This window comes from Myotis davidii, unplaced genomic scaffold (genome assembly GCF_000327345.1).
Source record: "Myotis davidii unplaced genomic scaffold, ASM32734v1 scaffold243, whole genome shotgun sequence".
Classification (NCBI taxonomy): Eukaryota; Metazoa; Chordata; class Mammalia; order Chiroptera; family Vespertilionidae; genus Myotis; species Myotis davidii.
The window spans coordinates 680,053-694,154 of record NW_006295183.1 but is presented as its reverse complement, the minus strand read 5'-3'; the positions used below and the strand labels follow the sequence as shown (position 1 = coordinate 694,154).

The 14,102-nt window shown below is 53.6% G+C and overlaps 1 protein-coding gene across 1 annotated transcript in view; it reads right to left on the bottom strand.

The window, feature by feature from the left end:
• Window positions 1-9,326, bottom strand: part of SLC12A4 (solute carrier family 12 (potassium/chloride transporter), member 4) — an 18,959-nt gene extending 9,633 nt beyond the window's left edge. The window contains exons 1-5 of the mRNA XM_015567815.1: window positions 8,799-9,326; window positions 7,243-7,374; window positions 3,354-3,500; window positions 3,214-3,268; window positions 1,158-1,288 (exon numbers count right to left, since the gene is read on the bottom strand). Of these exons, the coding sequence (XP_015423301.1) occupies window positions 1,158-1,288; window positions 3,214-3,268; window positions 3,354-3,500; window positions 7,243-7,374; window positions 8,799-9,326 (993 nt within the window). The remainder of the gene's footprint in view (window positions 1-1,157; window positions 1,289-3,213; window positions 3,269-3,353; window positions 3,501-7,242; window positions 7,375-8,798) is intronic.
• Between the last annotated feature and the right edge of the window lie 4,776 nt (window positions 9,327-14,102).

Genomic DNA, 14,102 nt, shown 5'->3' with positions numbered 1-14,102 from the left:
CCCAACCCCCCTGATGGACTCTGCTCTGTGCATGACAGGGGGCGGCGCCCCAACTCCCCAATCAGCCCTGCTCTGAGCCTGACCAGGGGCTGCACCTAGGGATTGGTCCTGCCCTCTGCCACCCGGAAGCAGGCCTAAGCCAGCAGGTCGTTATCTCCCGAGGGGTCCCAGACTGCGAGAGGGCACAGGCCGGGCACAGGGACCCCTCTCCCCCCCGAGTGCACAAATTTTTGTATACCGGGCCTCTAGTATCATAATAAAACTGTTATTAAAAAGGATCCAGACACAGGAGTCAACTGGAATCATTAAACAGCCAAAGTGGACAGTTTGAGCAACAAAATAAATAATGATAGTGCTGGATCATGAACCAAGAATAAAATAAATATCCAGGAGTCCACACTGATATAAATACATGGTTGAATAAATAAATAAATGGGGGAAAGGACAAATTTTCTTTACAGAGGAAACCCAAATAATAAATGCAGGGATGTGGGAAATGCAAAAACAACGAAGTTATAGGAGAAGGGTCCACGCTACAGGCAGAGGGCCCAGAGATGGGACTGGCCAGGTGGTTCCTCTAAATATCCCCTATTGTCTGTCCCCCGTGATTCCCATGGCCCCTCTACCTACCAGCTGGGGCACTTCAGTGGGGAGTGGGAAGCTGAGTCAGCACACACATGGGACTCACAGAGGGGGCACTGACCTCTATACAGGGTCCTGTAGCTACTTACCCTGATGTAGGGACAAGGATAAGGTGGGTCTGAAGGGACTTGGCACAGAGGCCTGGGGGAGACAGACCTGACCAGAGCCCACGCATGCCCAGGAGGCAGGCTCTGCATCACCATCAAGACCTGTCACTAAGTCAAATGCAATAGTTTACAGGTCACCTGCCATGGCTGAAATGGGGCCTGGGTGGATGGACTACCCAGGGCCAAGATGAAGACTGCCAGGCCAGGCCCCTTCCCTGCGTAGCCCAAACTGGCAAGGGATTGAAGGGGAGACTGGCTTAAGCAAAAGATCTTTCTCCCTCAAGAAGGCCTCCCACATTATAAGCCCCAGACTCTGGCCAGAGGTGAAAGGAGCGCGAGCAGCCTGGGCCTACGGGAAAGGGACTGTTTGGACAAGAGCAGAGTTGGCCAGGCCTTAGCATGACTCACCAGTAAGATCTCAATTGCCCCCAGGATGTACATGGCTGCTGCAAAGGTTGTTCCCAGGTAGAAGCACAGGCCCACAGCACCTCCAAATTCCGGCCCCAGTGAACGGGAGATCATGAAATAGGAGCCCCCAGCTACAACAAAGTGTACAAAGGTCAAGGTCAAGGCTGGTTCTTCTTCAAGGCCGTCTCCTCCCTGACAACTCGTCACAACCACCCAGAGGGACAGGAGTGAATTTTCCCATCTATAGACGAGCAGAAGGGTTGGGAGATTTGCCTAAGGCGGCATGGTTAGTAAGTGGCCAGCCTAGAATTGGATCCCACTCCCATCCGACTCCAATTCCAGCCCAGTGAAATGACTACTTTGCTAGGACCACAGCATTGCCTAAGTGGCCCACTGTCCCCCAACTCCCTGCACTTAGGCCAGTCCCCATAGCCTCCTCTGTCTGGGTGCCTCCTATCTGAGAACACCGCCCCCCTCCTAGGGCTCTGTCTGTTAGTCTGATCCCTCCAGACCAGGGCAGGGACTGTGTTTGTCTAGTTCTTTGTCTTTAGGGCCCAGCACAGGGCCTGCCCCTGGGTGAGTGGCCATGGCTGACTCTCCTGCCCTGAGTCTGTGCTTCCATCGAGTCTAACATCCCTGGTAAGATTGACAGAGGCGACACTGGGCCCCAGGACCAGCGAGGGTACAGGGGACAAGAGTGATCCCAAGTTGCTAGTTGAATTTGCTCTTGAGAAAATGTCTCTGGTGAAAAATCTGGGAACAGGGACCAAAAAACTTTAAAAAGGTTAATCCCTTTCATGCTGTAATCCCACCACCAGGACCCTCGCCTAAGGGAGCTGCCAGGGGTGGGAACAGATTCGTGTGCAAGGCTATTCACAACAATAATACAACAGTGAAAAAGTAGAACCCAAGAGTAGGAAAATAATCACATAAATTAGATAATACCCTATAAATTCTACTAAAAAAAATAAACTTTTCCCAATATTTTGGGAAATACACACATACACACACACACACACACATACACACATGCAGATTTTGGGAAGAACGATATACTAATACTTTACAAGACCCCAAGGCTAGTAGTTATGAACTCAGGATGGTAGGATTATGGGTACTTTCAATTTTCCTTTTTATATTTTTATGCACTTTTAAACCTTCTTATGGGTAAAAATATATTACATCCTCCCTCCCCATTTTATCCTAATACAAATAAAACTGTTATTTTTTTTAAAAAGGATCCAAACACAGCCCTGGCCGGGTGGCTCAGTTGGCTGGAATATCGTCCATACACCATAAGGTTGCAGGTTTCATTCTCCGTCAGGGCACATACCTGGGTTTCTGGTTTGACCCGTGGCCCCAGTTGGAGCACGTGCAGGAGGCAACCAATCCATGTGTCTCTCTCACATCGATCTTTCTCTCTCTCTCTCTCTACCCCTCCCCACCCCCCGCCCTTCCTTCCACTCTAAAAAAGAAACAAATCAATGGAAAAATATCCTCGGGTGAGGATTAACAACAAAATTTAAACATAACAACAAACATATCCTTGGGTGAGGATTAAAAAAAAAAAAAGGATCTAGATACAGACACAGGAGCCAACCTAAGTAGCTAAATGCCCAAAAGTGGAACAGTATGAGCAGCAAAATAAATAATGAAGTACTGGATTAAGATTCAAAGAATAAAATAAGTATCTGGGAGTTCATACTGATATAAATAGATGGTTGAATAAATAAATAAACAGCGTATCTGAAAACCAAGTGCAGTCTCATCATCCCTGCTGAAGACCCTCCGCACTGCCTACCCTGGGAGCGTGGAGGGTTTTCGGCACCCCATCACCTTTTTTGTCAGCCCCAACCCCCTTTTCAACAAAGGAACAAAACACAACAAATATCACAGACACTGCGGAGAAGCTCCTAAGCGATGCAACTGTCATGGATTCAGGGACTAAGACCCCACTCGAGAACTGCTTTGGGAGCGGGAGCAATAAGGGTTCCTGGAAATGTCACGGCGGATGCTGGACCCATCCCCCCAGCCGACCGGGGTGGTGCTCACCCACCTGGAACCACTCCATTGGTGGCGATGGCGCTCATGGAGATGGCTGTCAGCAAGGTCTGTGGGAAGGAGGGCCTGGGTGAGCAGTTCAGCTGGGCAGGCTCTGTGGGCAGCCACGGCCCCCGCCCCAGCTCGGATACTCACACAGCAGCAGCAGATGAGCACAATGAGGAGGGCCTGCAGCACACCGGCCGTGCCCACCATCCAAGTCAACCGCAGGAAGAGGATCACCCCGAAGATATTCTGCAGGCAGGGTAGGTACACCCCCATGAGGGTGCCCATGCTGGGCGCCTACGGAGCAGGAGGGGAGGAGGAAGTGTAGAGCACCAGAGGGGCCCACATGCATCATGGAAGGCCAGCCCCAATCACTCAGCAGTCCCCAGCTATCCTGAGTGGAGTCCTGGGGGTGCAGGGGTGGGTGACAGCTAGGATGTCTACGTTGACAGTTTGGGACTGGGAAGGTATAAAACCCGATTCTTTTCAAAGCGCCACGTGAGCAATGAGCTCGTCTCCCCCTCAAGGTACTGCCCCCTTCCCTTCCACTCCTCTGTTAAACTTCTAGAAAGAGAGGTCTGTCTAGGATCCCCACCTTCTCACCTGGGAGGCCCCATGTCCCTCAAGCCAGAATCTTAAGAAGTTGCCCCTGGTCTCCCCTCGGTCCAACCCCCGACTCCAGTCCAGGTGGACACCAAGTCCTATCCAGTCTTCCTCTCAAGCTGCCCTTAGACCAGCCTGCCTTGCCTCAGCCTTAGTCCCTTGAACCTGGAGCACTACACTTGGAGCACCTGGACGGTGCCTGTCAACCTCTCCATACTCCAGCCCACTCTGCTGCCAGAGCAGGTCTCAGAAAACCAAGTCCAGTCTCATCCTCCCTGCAGAGACCCTCTGCACTGCCTATCCTGTCATCCACGGTGTGGGGCAGACTCCTTGGCTTGGGCCACCAGGTACGCCCCATCCCTTTAATGTCAGTTCCAGTCCCCGACGACACGGGTTCCTCACAGCCTCTGAACCAGGACATGTGCTGGACTCGGCCTGAGGGGATCATGCCTCACTGCATGGCAAACTCCTCTTCAGTTAAACCTTCAGGAGTTTTAATTGTGTTGCCTCTTCCAGGAAGTTCCTCTGGGTTGCCTTATGTAGAGTTGGCACTTCCTCTTGCATTTCCTCAGCATTTTTTTAAAAAGTGTATTTTTATTGATTTCAGAGAAGAAGGGAGAGGGAGGGAGAGACAGAAACATCAATGATGAGAGAGAATCATGGATCGGCTGCCTCCTGCACACCCCACACTGGGGATCGAGCTGCAACCCAGGCATGTGCCGTGACTGGGAATCGGTCGATGCTCAACCACCGAGCCACTGCGGCCAGGGCCCCTCAGCATTCGATATACCCTTCCATCATAGTGATCACTACGGGTCATGGTAACTGTTCACTCGAATGTACCATGACAGAGACTTGGCTTATTCAATATTGTATCTCCAGCACGCCCTGCAGGTACCCAAAAGATGCTCCTGAGCCTAGTGAGTGATGCCGTGGAAGGGCCTTAGGATAATGTGTTGGGAAGATCCTGCATAGAGTAGAGACTCAAGGTTGAAGGGCAGGTGAAGAAGGTCTAATGGGCATATGCAGGTAGGATTTCTCAACTATCTAAGGGCAGAGTAGGGGCCAGCCGGGAGGCTGGGGCAGAGGCAGAAGCATAGAGAGAGGCAGAGCAGGTGCCTTCTTGAGCCCTCATGAGTGCAGCCCAGGGTATTGGGGCCTTAACAGCTTTCACCAGAGTCCCAGGAAAGCCTGCTGTCCTGGAGCGAGTGTGGGAGAGAGAACCATGTGTCCACAGGAATGCTTCTGGAGGGTCCAGGTCTGGGGCAGGATCTATGTGCAGCTTAAAGGACCACAGATGGGCCCAGTAGGAATGAATGGTCCCCCGAACTGTCCTGCACAGCCCTGGCCGGCATGGCTCAGTTGGTTGGAACATCATCCCATGCATCGGAAGGTCGTGGCTTTCATTCCTAGTTGGGGCGCCTACAGGAGGCAACTAATCGATGTATCTCTCTCACATCAATGTCTCTCTCTCTCTCTCTCCCTTCCTTTCTAAAAAATAAAGAAAAAATTATCCTGTACAGTACAGGTGACAGATAGACCTTATCTGGGCTATACCCATTTTCAGAGGCCCTGGACCGCTCAGTGCCTAGTGGCAGCTTCCAGCCTCAGCCAACTCCAGGCTGAGTCACTCTGGAAAAAAAGCCAGTGTGGGAAAGGGCAGAGCCTGGAATGCTTTTCGCATCTCCAAATAACCTTTGGCAGCCTCAGAAGGTCACCAGGGTAGAGCCGAGAGGAGCGGCTGCTCTGAAGAGACTGTCTAGGGTCTCGGTAAGGTCTGCTTAGAGGCCCGCCCTTCCTGTCTGAAGCCTTACTTTTCTCAGGCCCCGCTCAGACCTGCCCGGTATAATAACCAGAGCTTAGTGGCTCCAGCTCCTTAGCTTTCTGCTAACTCACTGTAGACCTGACCAGGTTCCTCTTTCCTCCGAGGAAAAACTATTAGAACTGAGACCCAGAGGCATCCTCTCGCATGCTTACTCTAGGGCCAGGTGAGCCGGGCAGGTAGGCTAAGGCTGGACCCCAGCATCCTCACAGGCTCCTCATAAGGCCAAGGGACTATGGTCCTTCGCTGACCAGGCTTCCTTCCGACACTTGCTGAGACGTGTACTAGCCTTAGGGACCTTTTTACTGCCACCAGCTCCCTGGACTTGGCCTTCAGGGACAGAGGAGAGGCACTTACCCAAGGATCCTACCACCCACTGCAGGCAACACTCTCAGAGGGTGAGACCTCTATGCAGGGCTGAATAGGAAGAGCCAGAGACAGGGTCCTCTGCTATCTGAGGTCAAAAAATGCCAGCAAAATCACAGCAAGTAGGATACGGTGGGGGTCAGGTCTATGTGACCTCAGATCTCAGCTGCCCTCTCTGAAGTGTGGGCTGACTGGTCTCCCAGAGAGGCAAGGTGAGGTGTACATCAACCAATCGTCTCTCCTTGGCCCACCCCAGCAAGGCCCAAAACTCACAAGCAGGTCTGAGGCTGGGGACCCAGCTTATCCTAACCGAGAGCTCTTTCTGCATTTCCAAATAACCAAGATACTACAGCTAATGCCAGACCCTAGCTCCTTCCAAACCACAGCTGCTTCCCAAACCTGAGGGAGTCAGTAGGTGGAGAGGGAGGGCTCCTTCCCCCAGCCCTTAGACTGAGCCCCCTCTCACAAGGGAGCTAAACAAAGATGTGCAACGTCATCCTGGGGAGAAAGGAGAGCTAAAGGGCCACAGGCCTGGATAGGGAACAGAAAGGGGGCCAGGAAGCCCCAAGAAGCAGCGTTATGCTCCTATCACTCCCCATCCAGGCGCTCAAGGAGCCCATGGTGACCGATGGGTACCTGCCAATGAAGCCAATACAGTGACACAGAAAGGTTTGGTTACTTGTTCTAGGTCACACAGCCCAAGGGACAACCATGTTCCTGGTTCCAAAGGTAACACCCTTCTCCATCGTGATGGGGTGCCAGTAATGTGGCCTCCTACATCGTCACACATCTCACAATAAATCCCCAAATGTGTCTCCCAGTGTTACACATTGATTTTACCTAGCTCAGTCATCTTAGGCAAGTTACTTAATACCCCGACACTCAGTTTCTTCATCTGTAAAATGGGAATAATAACAGCACCTACCTCACAACTTTCCTGTGAGATGACCTGCAAGAACCCAGGCCCCCTGCTTGGCATGATGCCTCCCACAGAGAGGGCTGAGTATAAACAGCTGTCACTCTCATTTCTGAGGGCCTCCCAGGTCCTCCACCCCTTCTTCTCCCTTGAGGGACTCCTCCTTAGGCCATCCCTTGAAGCCTCCTTGAACCCAAGGCACTCTGTCCATCCTCCATGCTCATCACACTTGGCACCCACTTTCCCTGGGATGCTCACCACCATGTGGGGACTTTGTCAATTCTGTGTCTTCCCAGGTCCTCTACCCCCTCTGCTGCCCTTGACCAGCTCACCTTGGCTGTTCTCCGGCGGGCAACCTCCCCACTTTCAGCTTCCTCATGTTCCTTGGCGCCCTGTGTGAGGTTGGTGTAGCTGACGAGCTTGCCCAGAAGAGATGATACCTTTGGGCGGATGTCCAGCTCTTCCTGTAAACAGAGCCACAGAGCAGTCTGGCAACCGGCCCAGCTGGCACCGGGCTACCTATGTGTAGCCAGCAGCCTGGCCTCTGGCCCTTGCCAAGCCCTGAGGCAGGCCTGGGCCTGATCCCAGCTCTCGCCTGGGGAAGCCCAAGCCAGCCAAGTGGGCAGGTGTGGGTGCCACAACCCAGCATTCGGCACTCAAAAGCTCAGCCAGCGGCTGCTTCTCTGCCACACCTTGGCTAGTCACTACCAACCCATCTGTGAAACCGACCTGCCTCAGGGGAGAGCGCAGGGCAGGGCAGGGCAGGGCAGGGCTAGCAGACAGGCGAACGGCACACTTCATCCTGCCTGTTCTGCCTGGCCACCTCCCAGCTATGAGTGGGAGTGGGACTCACATTTGCCCCAACTCTCTCACGAAAAAGCTACCCCTAGTCACTTCTGAGAGCCAAGGAAGTCAAGAGAGAGATGGCTGGGACAAGTAAAGTCTCTTTTATTTTCTCAAACTCTGGTCCTTCTAGAAGATGGTCCGTCTCCTCCCCAGCCCCCCGCCCCTTCAATCCCTAAAGTTGGATCTTGGCCCCCTAACCCATCCTCAGGTGGGGGGCTAGGTCAAGATCTTTGTTTCAGAAACTTGCTGCTTTTCCAAGTCAGGAGGCTTCCCAGGGCTCAGCATTCCCAACCTCCACCTGGGTCTAAGCTTTCTCTGCTCCTGTGGCTTCTCCAGCACCTTGCCTCCACCTACCTATGCCCGTTTGTAGTCTGTTAGCTCCCTTCTGACCCTACACACAAGGAGAAACTGGTTTGGAGTGAGCAGTGAGGATGCAGGTCTTTGGGGGCATATGGAGACTGAGGAGCCTAGGAAACTTGCGGCTGAATGCGTGGGTCAGAGTGTGGGGCCTAAACCAGGCCCCGAATCCAGACCCAACTTCTGAGTTTGGGTCTGAAAAGGATAAAATTCAAGTTCAGAGGCACAGAAGTGGGAATGTTTCCAGAGAGGTGTCCACTGAGGTGCAGATGTGGAGAAAGGGGGCAGATTCAGTGAAAAGCACCGGGCCTCAGTGAACTTGGGGGGGACAGGGTTGGAAGAGCCAACCAGGAAGGACAAGGAAGAGTGCTCAGGAGAGGGAAGAATCATGGACTAGGAGGACTCCTAGAGTGAAGGAAACAGGAAATCCTGAGAGGTGGTCATCCTGCTGAGAGGCTGCATCTAAGTCACCAGTGGATGCCCCTGGCGGGTAACGAGGTGTGGCTGTGAGCGGCCTCTAGGAAAGCAGTGTGGGTTCACAGGTGAGACACACAAGAGGCAACTGGAGGAGCCAAGACATCAAGAGGCACAACTGTGCAGCCTGCCGGCTCCGCGATGGCGTGCGTCCCTGCAGGCTCCTGCCTGCCCACCTGCCTACCACACCTGTGGCCCAGAAGGGCTCTACCTCAAACAGTGCCAGGTTCCTGTCGTAGTACTCGTTTCCTCTGGAAGCCTCCAAGGGACAAAGGAAAGGGCTGTTCTCTCTGTGGTTGCCATGTCCTGCGGAGAGAGAAGGACAGAATCGCGTCAGGGCTGCCTCCGGAGCCCTCAGGCTGCTCTGCTGGCTCCGGGCAGGCCAGCCCACAAAACACCGTCTCTGCCGCAGTCTCCCCATCAAGTCCCACCCGTCTCCTTGCAGAGCCAGTGATGGCAGAGTAGCCAACGTCCAAAACGCAGCGCACCATTCCCTCCAGCGCAGGGAACCGACCTGAAGGCCCCAGACACGCTGGCTGGGGCACCTGCACGTGCTACCACCGAGGGGCGTGGCCTCCGGGAGGGGCGTGGCCCGCATTTGCTCGCCCTCTGACCCCCCACCCCCAATCCCATTGGTAATACCCAACGAGACAGGCGCCAAAGCCTCGGTGTCCTCCGGGCCTGCCCAGGTGCTGCCCTCCACGTAGATGAATCCACAGAAAGCACCATCGCCCGCCATGGTCAAAGTCCACCTACTAGCTGCCCCACCATGCACTGCGCGGGGGCCTCGCAGGGGCATGCTGGGAGGAGGGGCAAGCGGGAGGCTGTTCAGAGAGCGGAAGGGGGCGCAGGATGCCGTCTAGGGTCGTAGTCCAAAGCCGGGCTGGGTGGGTCTGGACTGAGCAGGGACCGCTGGCTGCAGCCGCTTGTTGGCCTCCCTGGCCCAGGTGTCGGCTGCTTGCCCAGATGCGTGGCCTATCAGTGCCACCTCCCCTCAGCCCCAACCCCCACCCCCAGGTGCCTCAGCCTCAAGGAAACCTCGCAGAAAGGAACCAGATGCACTCTCTAAGTAAGCCCGCCTCAGCTCTCAAAGCCTGGCTGATTTTTCTGGCCGCCCTGTATGCGCACCCTTCCCTGTTTTCCAAACTGTCCCTTGTGAGTCTCGGGGGGTGGGTGACATTCCCAACTTCCCATCAGGCAGGCAGAAGGCACCCATTACTCCTTTTCTGTGTGGTTGGTTTTTGTTTATTTGTTTTCCTCTCCCTCCAGACAGTCTGGTAGCTGCAACAGTGGTTGGAGGCCTCAGGGCAAATGGGAAGCTGACATCTGGGTTCAAAGAAGCCAAGTTGGTGGTGAAATGACTGGCAGCAGTGCTGGCCTGGTGTCTGGTGATGGAGGTCAAGTGTCGTCAGTGATCCAGACTAGTGGGGTATTCGGGCTATTCACTGACCATACCTGGTTTTGTAAGGACTACCTACCAACCTTATCTGGTTAAATAGCCTATAATTTCATTTCTCTTGTTTGCAGCAAAGAATGCTGAATGAGGAATCCTCCTTCGTCTGATACATCATCCTCTTGCCATCGGTGTGAGACTTAACTTACCTTCTCTAAGCCAACATTGCTGCTCTGAGGATTCTGCATTACCCACGGAGATTGATTGACAGGTAAAGCTGATGACAATTTCTGAGGCAAAGTCCACTCTTCTTTCGAACAGAATGTGAAAATAGGACATCACCTCATCTAGGAACCTGAACTATCTAAGTGAGCCAAGCAGCTCAGTCCCACAGTCTACAAGGCTGTGCGTAGACCAATGCCAATGGCACAACTGACAAAGGCAGCAGGAGGTCAAAGCCTTAGGACAGCGGTTCTCAACCTGTGGGTCAAGACCCCTTTGGGGGTCGAACGACCCTTTCACAGAGGTCCCCTAAGACCATCGGAAAACACATGTATAATTACATATTGTTTTTGTGATTAATCACTATGCTTTAATTACGTTCAATTTGTAACAATGAAAATACATCCTGCATATCAGATATTTACATGACGATTCATAACGGTAGCAAAATTACAGTTATGAAGTAGCAACGAAAATAATTTTATGGTTGGGGGTCACCACAACATGAGGAACTGTATGAAAGGGTCGCGGCATTAGGAAGGTTGAGAACCACTGCCTTATGGGGTCACATAGCTCCTCAGACACCCTATGATATGTATTATGTTCAGGATTAAGATAAGGAGCCACAAGAAAAATCTGAAAACCCAGTAACATTGCCTATTATAGTGATGGCCCTTCAGTGAGAAGCCTCAGAAAAGTACACTTAAGTCAGATGCTTAATTTTGTCAGAAAATGGCAGCTACTGAGCTCATCATTTTTCCCTTTCTGCCTTGGCTGCCAGGAATTTCCAAGCTAATTTTGTTGTTGTTAATCCTTGCCCGAGGATCTTTTTTTCCATTGATTTTTAGAGCGAGTGGAAGGAAAGGGGACAGAGAAACATCAATGTGAGAGAGACACATCAACTGGTTGCCTCTTACATGCACCCCGACCAGGGCCAGGGATCAAGCCTGCAACTGAGGTACATTCCCTTGACCTGAATTGAGCCTGCGACCCTTCAGTCCACAGGCTGACACTCTATCCGCTGAGCTAAACCATCCAGGGTTCTCCAAGACAAATTTATTCTTTAGTTGCAGTCACCATCTGCGTTATCTCAGAGCCCTTACCCCATCCCTCTGCATAGTTTTGATTTTTCTGAGGATAAGTCCTTTGGGGAGACACTAAGGGGAGGAGCCTGCAAGGAGCGGGGTGACATATCTCTTCTGATCCTTTGTGAAATTTGAAATAAATTCTAAATTATTGTAACATCATTCCCTGCAGTCTGCCCTAGCATTGTAGCCTTGTCTCTGAGGAGACTGAACTAGTATCCAGAAAACACAGAGCCAGGCACAAAGCAGTTCCCCAAAACTGGCTGTGGACGGTCCTCCAAGACCTAGCAGATCCCTTGTCCCTTCAGCCATGACTCCAGGGCACCTCAGAGCCCTTCCAAGGGTTGCCTTGAGGCTTACAGCAACCCTCCATGAACTATCATTTACCCCCTTTTAGCAGCAACAAAAGTAAGCTCAGAGAGATTCAGAGGCAAGGTCACCCAATAAGAAGGGCTAAACTTGGGTCCCAGGATTCACCAGAACCAGGTAGGAGCTGAGCTACAGACTCCCCAAATCCTATTCGAGGCCCCAATCCATCCTAGGATGCATCCCAGGGGGCAGTACAAGATTTTAACTGGAGAAGTGTCTGGGGTTTGCAATTCGGCCAAGGTGCACATACCCAGGGCTCTTGGTGTTGAGATGGCTGGCAGGCTGGCTTGGATTCCTGACCCTCCCTCTCTGTGACTAAGGGCAACTTGCTTACCCTCTCTGTTGTTTGGCATCCTCTTCTGTTAAGTAGAGATCATAACACCCACTCTTCTAACTGCCCAGACGTATCAGAAAAGGGACAGTCTGGTGCCAGACGCCCAGCAGGCATTTCTTAGAACTCCCTAAAGCCTCATTATAAGGACAGCTCCCGTGAGACTATGGGAATATGTGTATGTGTGTGTGGGGTGCTCTAAGCAAGTGTCTGGGTGTCTGTACTGCCCTCAGCTATTCCAAAAATTCCACGGCAGGTCTGGGCATGCCTGCCAGACTGAAGCTGCTCAGATACCACCTGAAATCCTCAGGGAGCCAGAGCCTGGCATGGGCCTGGGGCTGCCTGTGAAGTACACCTATATACGTATTCCTGACTGCAGCTGCGAATGCACCAGCTGCAGATGGGTATCCAGGTGACACTTCTGATCCCTGTGCTCCCAGCATCTGCCAGAGGTACTAGAACCTCTACACACAGCCCTTAGAGCAGAGATATGGACCTTTAGAGATTCAAGTGCCAGTCTGGGGGTACCCCTGAGATGGACCTGAGGCTTTCTGTGCCCCCAACCCTTTGCAGTCCCCACCAAGAGGGGTCATAATCACTCACCAGGGCGCAGAGTGTCCCCCATACCGCATACACAGCCAAGGAATGAGAGGAGGAAGGGTGATGTGGGAGGAGCTGGCCCAGCCTGGAGGGACCTGGCAGGACTCAGCCAATGTGACTCCAGGTCCCTCCAGTCACCCTGTGAGAGGCCAAGGCGGGGCCAGAGACTACCAGGCCTAGCTCTGCCTGCCCGCTGGTCCAGGCTGATCCTAGGGATGCAGCCCAGCGCAGCCTTTGGGAGGGAAAGCCTCAGAACTAAAGGGAGCAGGGATGTTGGCTCCTGCTCTGACCACTGGAACAAAGCTAGGGGCAGGGCAGGGCACTAGGGTTGGGGGCTGGGGTGTGTGCACCAACATGACTGTCAATCCTATCAAATCCCATGATGTCCAGCAGCCCATGCCACTGGTCCGTGCCGTCTCCCGACACGGCAACCAGGTGACTCACATACAGCCATCCCCCACACCAGGTATGGATCATCTCACTCATGTCACCATCACAGACAATCCATTAGGTCAAAATCACATCACCTAACACATGCCACGGACACACATGTTCTCTGCATGCCTCCATATGGTCGGCCACAGACACAGGCATTTGTCATCAGTCATATCTGACACCCCTGCAGGAAAGTGGTCCTGAGAACGTGCTACCCTGACCCTGCCTTCATCCTGTGATACCACACAGCTACACACTTGCACAAGCATAATGACACATGCATATGCCACTATACATGCAGACACATGTTCCCAGCAGTGTTCCTACTCCAAGGGTGGGCCCTGGCAAGGACAGCCATCTAGGGGCCTCGGGGAAGCAAATGGAGAAAGGGGCCTGGGGAGAGGCAGGCACCTGGGAGGGGCTCACCTTCAGGCCCAGTTCTAATACCTAGGCTAAGAGTTAGGGAGCTGGCGGCCCCAACTCCGGGTTTGAATCCCCTGGTGCAGATTGTGTAACGGCTGTCTGTCTCAGTCCCTCCTTCCTAAGTGCGAGTAACAGGACCGACCCCGTGGAGGGGAAAGCGGTCGGATGAAGCGAGTTAACTCACGTAAAGCACGGAGACCAGCCTAGTTCCGTGCGAGGGCTCCCCGGATGCCCGCTGTACCTGCAGATGTCAGCGGGGTCCGCCCGAGTGCGCTCACAGGCAGTGAGGGGCAGACCCCCTGCGCAGGCACAGCCCTCTCCCGCAGGCCGAGCTCAGGGAGGCGCAGGGACGGCGGAGGGCAGGGGTGTCTGTGTCAGAGGCGCTGAGCACAACCGGGGGGCAAAGCGAGAGGAGGCTGGAGGCGACCACAGAAGGCGAAGGGATGGGGCGCGGGCAGCGGCGATCCCAGCTAGGAAGAGCCTGAGATGGAGGCTCCTCGCCGTTATTCCCGCGCCTCGGGCCCCGAAGGCCTACCCTCTTGTTAGTCAGCCACGTCTGCAGCCCCCGCCTGTGGCCAGCAAGGGAGGAGCTGGGGTGGGGAGGGCGTCCCGACAGCGGGCGGGCCGGGGCCCAGGAAAATCGTGTCTGCGCTCGCG